The sequence below is a fragment of the Octopus bimaculoides genome, chromosome 1 (assembly GCF_001194135.2).
Source record: "Octopus bimaculoides isolate UCB-OBI-ISO-001 chromosome 1, ASM119413v2, whole genome shotgun sequence".
NCBI lineage: Eukaryota > Metazoa > Mollusca > Cephalopoda > Octopoda > Octopodidae > Octopus > Octopus bimaculoides.
The window spans coordinates 115,521,915-115,534,375 of record NC_068981.1 but is presented as its reverse complement, the minus strand read 5'-3'; the positions used below and the strand labels follow the sequence as shown (position 1 = coordinate 115,534,375).

Below are 12,461 nucleotides of genomic sequence, written 5' to 3'. Positions count from 1 at the left end.
TTTCTGATTGGCTGAACATTCTGAAAATTATCAAACCTTGAACATCTGTAACATTTTTCGCAAAATTTTTCTTGAAGAAATGAATAACAAATTCGGATTCAGCGTCAAAAATTACAACAAAAGGATACATAAAGACATTTTTAAAAAGATTACTATATGCAATGACAATAATCACTAAGATCCAACGTGGAAATCCAACGTTTATATGATGTATATGTACATAAAGCGGTGAGCTGGCAGAAACGTTAGCACGCCGGGTGAAATGCACAGCGGTATTCCGTCGCGGTCGACTTTGCCTTTCATCCTTTCGGGTTCGATAAATTAAGTACCAGTTGCGCACTGGGGTCGATCTAATCGACTGGCCCCGCCCTAAAATTTCAGGCCTTGTGCCTAGAGTAGAAAAGATTATGTATATGTACATAAATACGTACATAATATCCTCTATTAAAACTGTGAGTCCAACAAAATGCTTCTTCTCTGACTCAATTTTGATAAATGTTCGCGCTCAGTACCAAACTTTATTACAAGTTATGCCACCTTCTCCTGGGCGAATACACAATTCACACACACACACTGAATGAACTAGCTATACACATCATCATTATTATGTATACGTGTTTATGAATCCCTACCCGCAATATACGCACACATCTCACCTATAGACACACCATATAGGTTTTCACGGCCACCTACCCACACATACGCATATGAACACGCATGTTATTTATTTTAAAATTCTGTCCCAATAACATTCTTTTAGCAAAATATATTCTCAGCATATTAGTCATATTTTTAGAGACGTTTCCTTAAGAGAATATAAACAGAAAAACTTTCACACGAGATAACACTAAGCTAGAGGAAGTGAGTTCTTCATAACTCGTACCAACATAATAGAGTTAAGGATGTAATCTAGGGCCTAACAATACACTGCAGTCGTTCAATGAAGAGTGAAAGTTGGGGTAGTGTGTGTGTGTGTGTGTGTGTGTGTGTGTGTTTGTGTTTGTGCGTGCGTGTGTGTATTGCATTCTATAGATAATAATGATGATGATGATGATCATGATCATGATCATGATCATCATCATCATCATCATCATCATCATCATCATTTCAAATTTTGGCACAAAACCACTGATTTCGAGGGAGTGGTTAAGTCGATTGCATCGAACCCCAGTGTTCAACTGGTACTTATTTTTATCGACCTCAGTGGTATTTGAATCCAGATCGTAAAGACGGACGAAATGTCGCTAAGCATTTTCCCCGGCCTGCTAAAGGTTCTGCCAGATCGCTGCCTTTTAATAATAATGATAGAATTTAGATAGAAACAGAAGCACTCCAATGCGCGCCACAAAACAAGCATTCAGAGCAAATTATGTGAAGTGCAGTATTGATAAAAGAACTGAAACTAACAAATGGAGAATGTGTGGTGAGAGGGGTGAAAGATTGTGACACATTGTTAGGGAATGCCCTTAAATTGGCACAGTGTGACTACAAAAGACGATATAACAATGTGGCAAGAACGATCTATTGGGAACTTTGTGGAAATTATGGCCTAGAAAGATCAAAGACGTGCTGTGACCAAATCTCAGAAGGAGTTACTGAGAATGAGGATTGTAAAATCCTGTGGGATGCAATGATTCGGTGTGACAATCAAATTAGACACCAGAAACCTAACGTTGTTGTGGTGAACAGAAAAGAAATGGCTGTAATACCAATAGCGACTGGCGCACTTGGAAGTATCAGCACTCAACTACCCACGTGGCTAAAAAACGTTTAGTAGAAATGTAAAGATCGAACACATACAAAACTCATCATTGTTGAGAACTGCTAGAATTCTCCGCAGGGTTCTTGAAGCAAGATCAGTAAACAAGTGTCACCTTAGACTGACAGCTCATACTATCCATCTTACCCAGCGAAATAAGTTGAGAGTTTTCATGAAATAACAACAACAATAATAATAATGATAATGATGTTGATTTAAATTTTGGCACAAGGCTTGCAGTTCCGGGGTAGGTCGATTACCTCGACCCCTCCCACTTCCCCAGTGCTCAACTGATACTTATTTTATCAATCGCAAAAGCATGAAAAACAAACAACTCAGAACGTAAAACCGGAAGACATGCCGCTAAGCAATTTGCTCGGTATACGAAAGATTCTGCCAGCTCACCGAATTAATTAAAATAATAATAATTATTATTTCTACTACAGCCACAAGCTCTGAAATTCTAGGGGAGGGCTACATTGATAAGTACTATTTCAGCGATTGTCCCCCTCCTCACAAAAATCCAGGCCATGTACCTATAGCAGAAAGAATTATTATTATTATTATTATCATCATCATCATCATCATCATCTTCATCATCATCATCATCATCATCACCATCATCATCATCATCATCATCATCATTATTATTATTATTATTATTATTATTTTCATTATCATTAATATTATTATTCAGTAGTATTATTTTTATCACGTGCTTTCACTGCACTACCCAGCGCAGCTCTGTGTGCTTTGGGTATGTGCTGTGGTTTGTTGTGATGCTCTTATAATTACTGTATTGAAAGCGTTTTACGTAGGATGTGTGCAGTGCCTAGTAGTGCTATTTTCTGTACGTTACATATACTTGTTAGTCCTGAATATTTTTTTACCATACCTAATGCGCCTACTATGATAGGAATTGTTTCTGTTTTTAGACTCCACGTTCGAGTTACCTCTATTTCCACATCTGTGTATTTTGAAAGTTTCTCCGTTTCTTTTAGAGAAACGTTGTCATCTGTTGGTAATGATACATTGATTAGAAAGATTCTTTTCCTTTTCTACTCTATTATTATTATTGTTGTTGTTGCTGTTCATTATTATTATTATTATTATTATTATTATTATTAGGGCGGCGGGCTGACATAATCGTCAGCACGACCGCCGGACGAAATGCTTAGCGGTATTTCGCCCGTCGCTACGTTCTTAGTTCAAATTCTTTTCGGGGTCAATGTAATCAACTCATTCCCACCTCCTCCAAGCTGCTCTTATTTGTTATTAAAGCAGCGAGCTGGTACAATCGTTAACACGCCGGGCAAAATGTTTAGCTGCATTTTGTTCATCCATACGTTCTGAGTTTAAAAGCTGCCGAGGTTGACTTCGCCTTTCATCTGTTCTGTATTGATATAATAAGTACTAGTTGAATACAGGGGTCGATGATGATGATGATGATGATGAAAATAATTCTTTACAAAGTATAAGCTGAAGAATTTTGGGGTGGAATTAGTTGATGTAATCAACCCGTTACTTGTACTATTTTTCAACGAATCAAGAAGACAAACAACATTGATTTCATAGCCTCCCTTAATATATGTCATAGTGTGCCAATGTATTGTAATTGTTATGTTTGGTTGTTATTAGTTCTTAATATTGCTTTTGTTATCATTATTGTTTTGATAATGTTAGTATAGAAAACATGTATATTAAATTCTTTAAAAAAAACTCACAAAGGTTTATTGCACTGACGTTCACGATACGTTACACCACCACCACAGCTCCTGGAACACTTTGTCCACTCCGTCCACATAGACCAGGCACCATTAATCGGTTTCGGGCCATTCTTGCCAAATTTAACACAGTTACCACCACGACACCACTACAAAATAAACATTATGATACAAAAAAGAAAAAGAAAGAAAAATATACCATTGTTTTCTTCAACTTGTACTCCTACGCATATAAGTAACGTATCCATTACCATGCAGTTTGCTAATCTGTTCATTAGCATACAGTTCTCTAACTTACACACATATCACACCTCTTAACAAAACATACAAACTGTACATACCACGCACTGCCAACAATTGGAAACTGAAAGGAATTCGTCTCATTTGGTTCGCCAGAAACTAACATCTATCAAATAATGAAATCTAATCAAGGAAAAATTAATTCCTGGATAAAAATATGACATGTTTGCTGCTTTTTAGTCGATCCATCGAATGTCAAGTATTCTAGTTACATATTTGTTTCTAGCACATTGATCAACTTATCTATTTTCTTTTTAAATTTTTCCATCAATAACTTTTCAACCGCACTCGTTGTCTCTATTTTTCCTCTTATGTTTTCTCTGTTATTTTAATCTATTTTTGTCAGTTCCCACGGAAAATCCGTTTTCTATTCGTAATACTGCAATAAAACAATTAAATTGTAATATCCAACTTATTAAAGCTGATCCCTTTCTTATGTTGTATCAATTTGCATAATCGTAATAGGGCTTCATAAATTATGATCTGGCTCGTGTTTCTCAGCTCTATCTCATAATGTACACACTCACTATTAAATTCATAAGCCCACATTCCATTTTTAGCACTGTCATACAGGTAGGAGTAAAATATCCACACCTCACGATTATTACTAATGACAAACTCATCACTATGCTTTGTGTATTTCGGTCGAAAATCTTATGATTCAGAGAAATTTGACCGCCAATAACTCAGGAAATTTTGTTCAAAACCTAGCTTGCAATAAATTCTAAATTCAACCAATTAAATTTAATCATCGAGTTGATATTGGTTTCAAATTTTTGCCCAACGCCAGCAATTTTGGGGGATAGATTGCATCGACACCAATCCTCAGATGGTACTTATTTTATAGACTCCAAAAGAATGAAAGACAAAGTCAATCGCGGCGAAATTTGAACTCAGAACATAGTGACGGACGAAATGCAGAGAAGCATTTTGCCCGGTGTGCAAACGATTCTGCCAGCTCGCTGCCCTAATTATCGCGTTAATATTTTAAAAAGAAAGGCGGCGAGCTGGCAGAATCGTTAACATGGACGAAACGCTTAACGGAATTTCCTCTACCGTTACGTTCTGAGTTCAAATTCCGCCGAGGTCGGATTTGTCGTTCATCCTTTCGGAGTCGATTAAATAAGTACCAGTTACGCACTGGGGTTGATGTAATCGACTTAATCCTCTTGTTTGTCTCCTTTATATTTAGCACCCCCGTGGGTAGTAAAGAAATAAATATTTCAAAAGAGAAAAGAATAAATTACTATATAAACACAAGAGAGATAAAAATATAACAAATATTATCCCTTGTGTTTTGTTACTTAAATCAGCTTAGTTTAATAAGTGAACATTTTTCTAGAATGACCTAAAAACAATAATTTGCAAAACAATTGTATTTAAATGAAGCACTAAACTGGGAAAAATTACATCATCCGTTAACTTATTGCTCTAAAGACGTCATTTAGTACATCAACACCCAAATCAAAAGATGTGATGTTATGGATGTATAATACATGCTAAATGTTGCTCAAATAAACAGTGAAGATGTCTTCTTTGGTTGGAAATATAACGATAACAATGTTACCATAAATAAAACCAAAGAACAAATTTAAACAAATATACACCCGCCCGGACCATGTATCATAACAATGTTTCCCTCTACTATGGACACTAGATAGCCATACATACATTCATACATACATACATATGTGCCTACCTACCATACCATGTCCACAGGAAGTGCCCTCAGCTGCCGGTAGGAATTTCGTTTCACATCTCTCATTTCCAAGGTAACACCATAATGATTTACAAGAATCCTGAAATAAACGAAATGTAAAATTATATACAACACTGAATAGATACGTTGCTGTGCATACACGCGCGTGTGAGTGTTTATATTTCTTTCCTTCAGCCTACTGCATGCCGGTCGCTAAGCGGGTGCATTGGACAGGGTTCTTTCCACCCTCCCTGTTCCTGTGCTCCCTCAAATTTAGAAAACACGGCTTACAAAATTAGTGCCCACCCATACCAAAATGTGGCGACAGGTCTGGCCTACTGGTCGATCTGTCTGCCTGCCTTCCTGTCTGTTTCTCTCTCTCTCTCTCTCTCCCTCTATTTCTCTCTCTCTCTCTCTCTCTCTCTCTCCCTCTATTTCTCTCTCTCTCTCTCTCTCTCTCTCTATTTATCTATCTATCTATATATCTCTATCTATCTATCTCACTCAATCAATCACCCTTCGATGTGGTTGGACGACCGATCCCAAGTAGTCGGAATTCACAATACGCGTTCTACTATTCATCTTTTCGATCGCTGGATACAAAACATAGCACACGAGACAGTTCTGATAATTTTCTTGCGTCACCTCGCAAGATAAACATATTTGCAGGACAGGAGCAACGTGAAATGAAGTGCTTTGCTCAAGGACACAACACACTGCTGGTCTGGGAATCCAAACTACGACCTTGCGATTGTGGGTGTATCACCCTAACTACTCCGCCACGCGCCTTCACAAAATCTATTTATCTGTCTGTCTGTATGTATTTATGTATGTCGGTCTGTCTATATTTCTGTCTGTAAGTATGCATGTATGTATGTATATATGTTTTTTCTATCGTCATCGTCTAGAGAGAGAAAGATAGATAGATAAATAGATAGATAGATAGATAGAGAGAGAGAGAGAGAGAGAGAGAGAGAGAGAGAGAGAGAGAGAGAGAGAGAGAGAGAGAGTCAGGCATGTCCTGTAAACAGAGATATATTCATGTATGGTGAAATGAATACAGTTGTTAATATATAATACACACCAGCTAAATTGTTTGAGTGTCTAGCATATCACAATATCTTAGGAAACTTTTCTAATTACCATAAGTTGAAGATATAAATAACTGTCCAAAACATACAAACAGAATGTCTTGTTAACAGTCACACCTAACAGAATATAAACCCCGAATGAAAACTTTTGGATAAAGACAAGCATTTAGGAAGTAAGATGATCTTTGCCTCTCTTTCACTTGGTAATTTGTTCTGGTTATCTTGAAAACATTTTGCTTATGGAGTTAGCATGTTGCAAGGAATGTTCTAAATTTATACATTGTTTTATGATGTGGCTGTTTATTGCCACTCGCAGGCTGAAACCTGCTGGAAGTAAGGCCGTGCCCATGACCCTTTTCGAAGTGTCCGTAAGTGGTGACAAAAAGCTACAAAATATTATCATTCTGGAAACGTGACCCGAACGAATACAACACACAGGATTTCATTAAAGGCAATTATTAGTTATATGGCAGTGTTAAACTCGGTGATGTATTATGTCTACAACGGGTCTGGCATTCACAAATATTCGCCAATCAAATTTCACTCACAAGGTTTTGGTTGGTCCGATGCTATCGTAGAAGACAAAGTTCCACCCAGTAGAAGCTAGCCCGAAAACATGTAGTTTCGAAACAAAAGCCTAAACTACGAAACGAAGGAAATAATGATGAAAAAACTTTAGAAAATGTAGATGTATTTTGGTTGACGAAGTAAAATAGTATTATTTAGAAATTAACTAAATTAAAGTTATTTCTTGTGTGTCGATGGCAGTAGGATTAATTATTCATTTTACTTTGAGATCGCCATTTCCAAAATATTTTGTTGATTCAACACTTCAAGTTAATAAAATCTTTTTCGAATAAAAAATGACACTGGTGTTTCAGTCATGTTTGTCTAGAAGTGAATGATTGGCAAAGAAAATTATTCCGAATTTGATGAATAACTTACCCGGAAAACAATTAGCAGATTTTGAACTTGATCCCATAAGCCGGTAAGGGAATTTTGCTTCTGTATTTTACTGAACATTGAATCCCATGATCCATGGTTGCAGGCTTTATCATACGTAATTTTACAGAGCTGTAAGTTGTAGATTTTGTTATCTACTCGATGGGCCGGGCCAATAAAGGTCAAATGTATTGTTTTGGGTCACAATGTAATGTCTCCTCTGATCAGTTACAATCAATGGATAATTCGGCTCATAGTTTTATATCTAATGGCAGTTAAGGACTTCACTATTATTTAAGTCGCAGACAATTTCAGATGTGATTCATTATTTCAACAAAAATTTTTAAGTAGACGTCAGCATTTTCAGGAACAAGAAAAAGATAACGGAAGTTATGAATCGCTTTAGTGCGCTGTTTTTGTTGAAAATACTTTAATAGAAATCCAGGCTTCTAATGTCTGTTTTATTATTTATCACAAGATGCAAGTTTTCCTAGATCTTTCTTTTTTCTGAAATCGCCCACAATAAATCTGAGAGGAAGAGTTGTGACTGTCAGTCTAATGTGAATTTTGTTCACACAATGTTTTTCTCTAATCAAGTTGTGATGTGGTGCCTTTCCAATCAGTATTAGTAACGTGTGAAAAACAGCTTCACTAAATATAGTTAAACCAGTGAGCATATGGAGCCATCAAAGCAGCGGAAAATTACTTTGCGGTATTTGTTCCAGCTTTTAACATCCTGATTTCAAATGCTGCTAAGTTCAGCATTGCCTTTCATCTTTTCGGGATCGATAAAATAAAGTAGTAGCCAAAAACTGGAGTCAATGATAAACGACTAATCCCTTCATCTCAAACTGCTGACCTTGTACCTATATCAGAAAGGATCATTTTACTAAATAATATTGTTGTTGTCGTTCGGGTTGAACAGTAAAAGTTTGCCTCTGTTTCGATTCTTTTTTCACATGAATGTTTCGAAATATATGAACATCTACCCTATTACCTTGGGTAGAGGAAAGGTTTGTTTTTGCACATTTAAAAAATTGAAATCCATTTTTAACAACTTGTTATTTACAATATTTACACGTGTTGCAAGATGGCCACTTCAGAAGTAGCAAGAAGTGCTATTGGCCACATTGATGATAGAATAAACAAACAATCATTTCAAACGTCGAATTTGAAACCTCAAAATAAATCAAAAACACGGACAGAGCCTCAACCTCAAATTTTTACGCTTGTACAAAAGAAACGAAAAGGCCTGTATTGCCAAGATTAATTCTAATGGAAAGGTTAAAACAGTACGAGTAAATGTACTACCACTACACTAACGCTGAGGAACAAAAGGAGAAAATTGATTTGAATTAGCTCAAATAAAATTAAGGAGCAAAGGAGGAGGTTTGTTATGTAAGACAATGTTTCCTTTTCCAATGAATTTATTCAGCAAAGGGTGAAAAGGAATGAAACATTTTCTAAAATCAGAGGGAACTTCCATTTATCGCTGAAGTTGGAGCTGGAAGATGTTCTGACCGAGGTTTGGCGGTACATCTCTACTGACCAAGCCAGGTCATTCTGAAGATTGTGCTAGGTTTTTAAGACTAGTAGACAAGTATAGGTGTCATATAATTCTCCACTAACATAACCAAAGTACAAGGTGGTCAGACACGTGATTGTCCCAATATTGTTGTGTAAATGAGTTGCCCTGACTTCTGTATGTTTGTATTCTTTCTTTGTGAAGGGCGTTTTTAACCTGTCCTAATAAAATAAATAATGACGAGACAAATATTTTAAGGAAATGACATTACAACATCAAGAAGAATCCGAAGAAAAATATAGTCCCGTGGGAACTATAGGAAATATTTTCTCACAGAACAACAGCTATCAACCCACACTAGACCAGACGAAAAGAGAAATCATATTTGGAAATACAAATAAATTAAAAGAAAATATAAGTGCAGATTTTATGTTCATTGCCTTATTAGAAATATATTTCTATAGACCATGTCAATAAGAACATACAGAAGAAACATAGAATATTACAGAATGACTGAACCCTATCTTTACATGAATAGAACAAAATATCAGGTTTCGTACAAAGAAAGCACAATGTAAAGTTATTAGTTGTGTATGTGAAAGAATGGATAAGCGAATTGGCTTAATATTCCTATCGTGCATCCCTTGAGGTGAATAGCAGAAAAAGAAGGAAAAAGATATGAGGAAGTTAAAGAGAAAAAGAAGATAGAGTGTTGGACAAGTGGTCGAGTTGTCAGTAGTTCGTATTCTGTCAACGACACAGTGTAATGTTCGTTGTAGCGGGGACACTTAATACTGGTTTCAAATTTTGGCACAAGGTTAGCAATTTCAGGGTGGATATTAGACAATTATATTGACCCCAGTGTTCAACTGGTACTCCTTTTATCGATCCTATAAGGATGAAAGGCAAAGTCGACTCCGGCGGCACTTGAATTTAGAATGCCGCTAAGTATTTTGTCTGGCGCGGAAATGATTGTTAGGGACTCTTAATATTAAATATTCAAGTATACTCAGATATAAATGATATCGAGAGAGAGAGGGGGGAGCAGTTGAGCACTGAGGTCGAGGTAATCGACTAGCACCCTCACCCACAAATGTCAGGCCTTGTGCCTATAAAAGAAAGGATTGTTGTTGTTGTTGAAAAGCCAGTGGGCTGGCAGAATCGTTAACGTGTTGAACAAAATGCTTAGCTACGTTTCTTCTAGCTCTGATACGGGTTGATATGTCAGCACTGTCCGCATTTTACAGTATTTCGTTTTGTTCTTGTTGGCATACTGCATTCAATTATCGACCAATTGATGTTGAAATTGTCAACAAAATTTCCTTTCAGATGCCATGCATAACTAGATAATACTGTTATGTGTCCTTTTTCTTCTTATCTGGAGGTGGACTTAAGTTTCAGATAGTTGTTTGTAAACCTTACTTCAATCGTATCAATCTAGGACTTTTCTGTTTGTGGGCGGCTTACCAATTATATGTGCAGGCGCGCGTTTGTGTGCGAATGAGTGTGTTCCATGTGTGTTCATTGAGATAACGAAGAATGAAAGAAAGATGAATTCCTTACTTTGTCAAAATCAAAGATACAAAATCGTGCCTTGTCACCAAACTGCCATTTGCACTGAATGTCTGCGTCATATAATTCTCCAGGCAATTTGGTAGGGAACTCAATTTCAGTCACAAATTTGGGTACATCGTTTAGACAAGCTGACTGAGGAGTACTGCAATAGAAAAAAAAAATACAATTCTCAAAATGACATCAAAATGAAATATACTGAGTAGCATGATTAAAATAGCTATCAGTGCATATATATACATAAATATGCGTGTGTTTATGGGATTTTGGACTTATACATTCAGGAAGACATACTGCTTAAACTGAAAGATATTTTGGAAGACATATGGATTAGTTTAAGATCAATAATAATTTTGTTGCCTACCGATAGTAATGTTCCTGTCAGTCATGTCAATCAGGAAATGTCGAGATATTTTAGGTCCGTATCAAATAATAGTTCGCTGTCATACATAATTTCCTCTGTCATCCAAGAAGACACCTTATCACACCAAAGTACAGAGGAAATTATTTTAGTGGAACATTCTACACATTAATATGATAGCGCTTCACTCATATTATAAAATGAGTTAGAAAATGTTGATCAACTGATATTAACCATGCAATTTGTAGCTATGAACTCCCTTTATGAGATGTTTAAAACTTAAAAGCATAATATCTTAACGTAATAAACATTTTAAAATGAATTTATTTGTATTAAATTCATAGACAGTCTCAATTAATCAACAAGGCAAGGACAGCATTGTCCAATATAATGCTACTTTTAAAACCTGGCTCTATGATGTGGCTATTCGTTCTATGTGCTATGTATTCTGAAAAATACTTTTTGCTGTTACTTTTCATCGCCGAGGCATTTAGTTCTTAGTCTACTTTACCGTGAACAATTATATACACTATTAACTTAATGCACCACTAATGGTTTTAATTGCTTGTAGCGCCAGGCATATTCTAATAAATTGTAAATAGAACTGATCTCATCAAATTGGTGAAAGATCAAACGACATTATATACCAGTCACAAGATGAACGACAACCTGCTCAGTACGCTCTTCTATAAAACATTTCGTACTAACTTGCTCACCTCTATTGACTTTCACGTCGTCTTTGCTCGTTGTTTCTGCGTCCATAGAAAAGGTTTTAGAGCGCATTTTTAAAATTCTTTTCATACCAACTCACCCATTTTGATCTTATTGTTCTCTTATTGTACAAGGAACTGTTGTTGTTTCTTTTTCACTTAAAGCTCATTGATAATTATCATTTATGAATGTTCATAGTGTGACAGCTGTATGTTATATTTTGCATATTCGTTCTAAGAAGTTGCTTCCGCTATAAACCATATCTATAAACAGTTCGTACCAGCCAATTTATGAATGCACATATTAACACGCACACGCGCTCGCGCACACACAAAATCAGAATATATTTCAATACCCAACTTTTACTGACTAGCAAGGGGAGTTCTACACCCACATCTAAGATGGCACTGTTGCTACGCAAGGTAATATCCTGGATCTAACTGTCTTTTCCATCGCTAAAATGATGGCTTCTATTCCTTCGAGTTCGCTGGTCTCGTACCTGTGCCACTCAAGCACCCCCGGCCACCTAGTCCACCAAGCTCTGGTTATTATGCCAAATATTTCATCGCAGAATATAGTCCCTTTTGCACCATCTGAGTTATTAAAACGGTTGTAAGCAATGTAATATCACTAATTCATTTCTTAGATGTTTATCATACATACATATGTATGTATATGTGTGTATATATAGATATATATATATATATGTGTGTGTGTGTGTGTGTGTGTATAGATAGATATATAGATACATATATATATATGTATATACATATATAT

At 36.2% G+C, this 12,461-nt stretch overlaps 1 protein-coding gene across 1 annotated transcript in view; it reads right to left on the bottom strand.

Moving 5' to 3' along the window:
- The window catches only part of LOC106876867 (A disintegrin and metalloproteinase with thrombospondin motifs 16), a 346,691-nt gene that overhangs the window by 51,165 nt on the left and 283,065 nt on the right, over nucleotides 1-12,461 (bottom strand). Inside the window, exons 10-12 of the mRNA XM_014925608.2 lie at nucleotides 10,604-10,757; nucleotides 5,487-5,582; nucleotides 3,484-3,632 (exon numbers count right to left, since the gene is read on the bottom strand). Coding sequence (XP_014781094.1) covers nucleotides 3,484-3,632; nucleotides 5,487-5,582; nucleotides 10,604-10,757 — 399 coding nt within the window. The remainder of the gene's footprint in view (nucleotides 1-3,483; nucleotides 3,633-5,486; nucleotides 5,583-10,603; nucleotides 10,758-12,461) is intronic.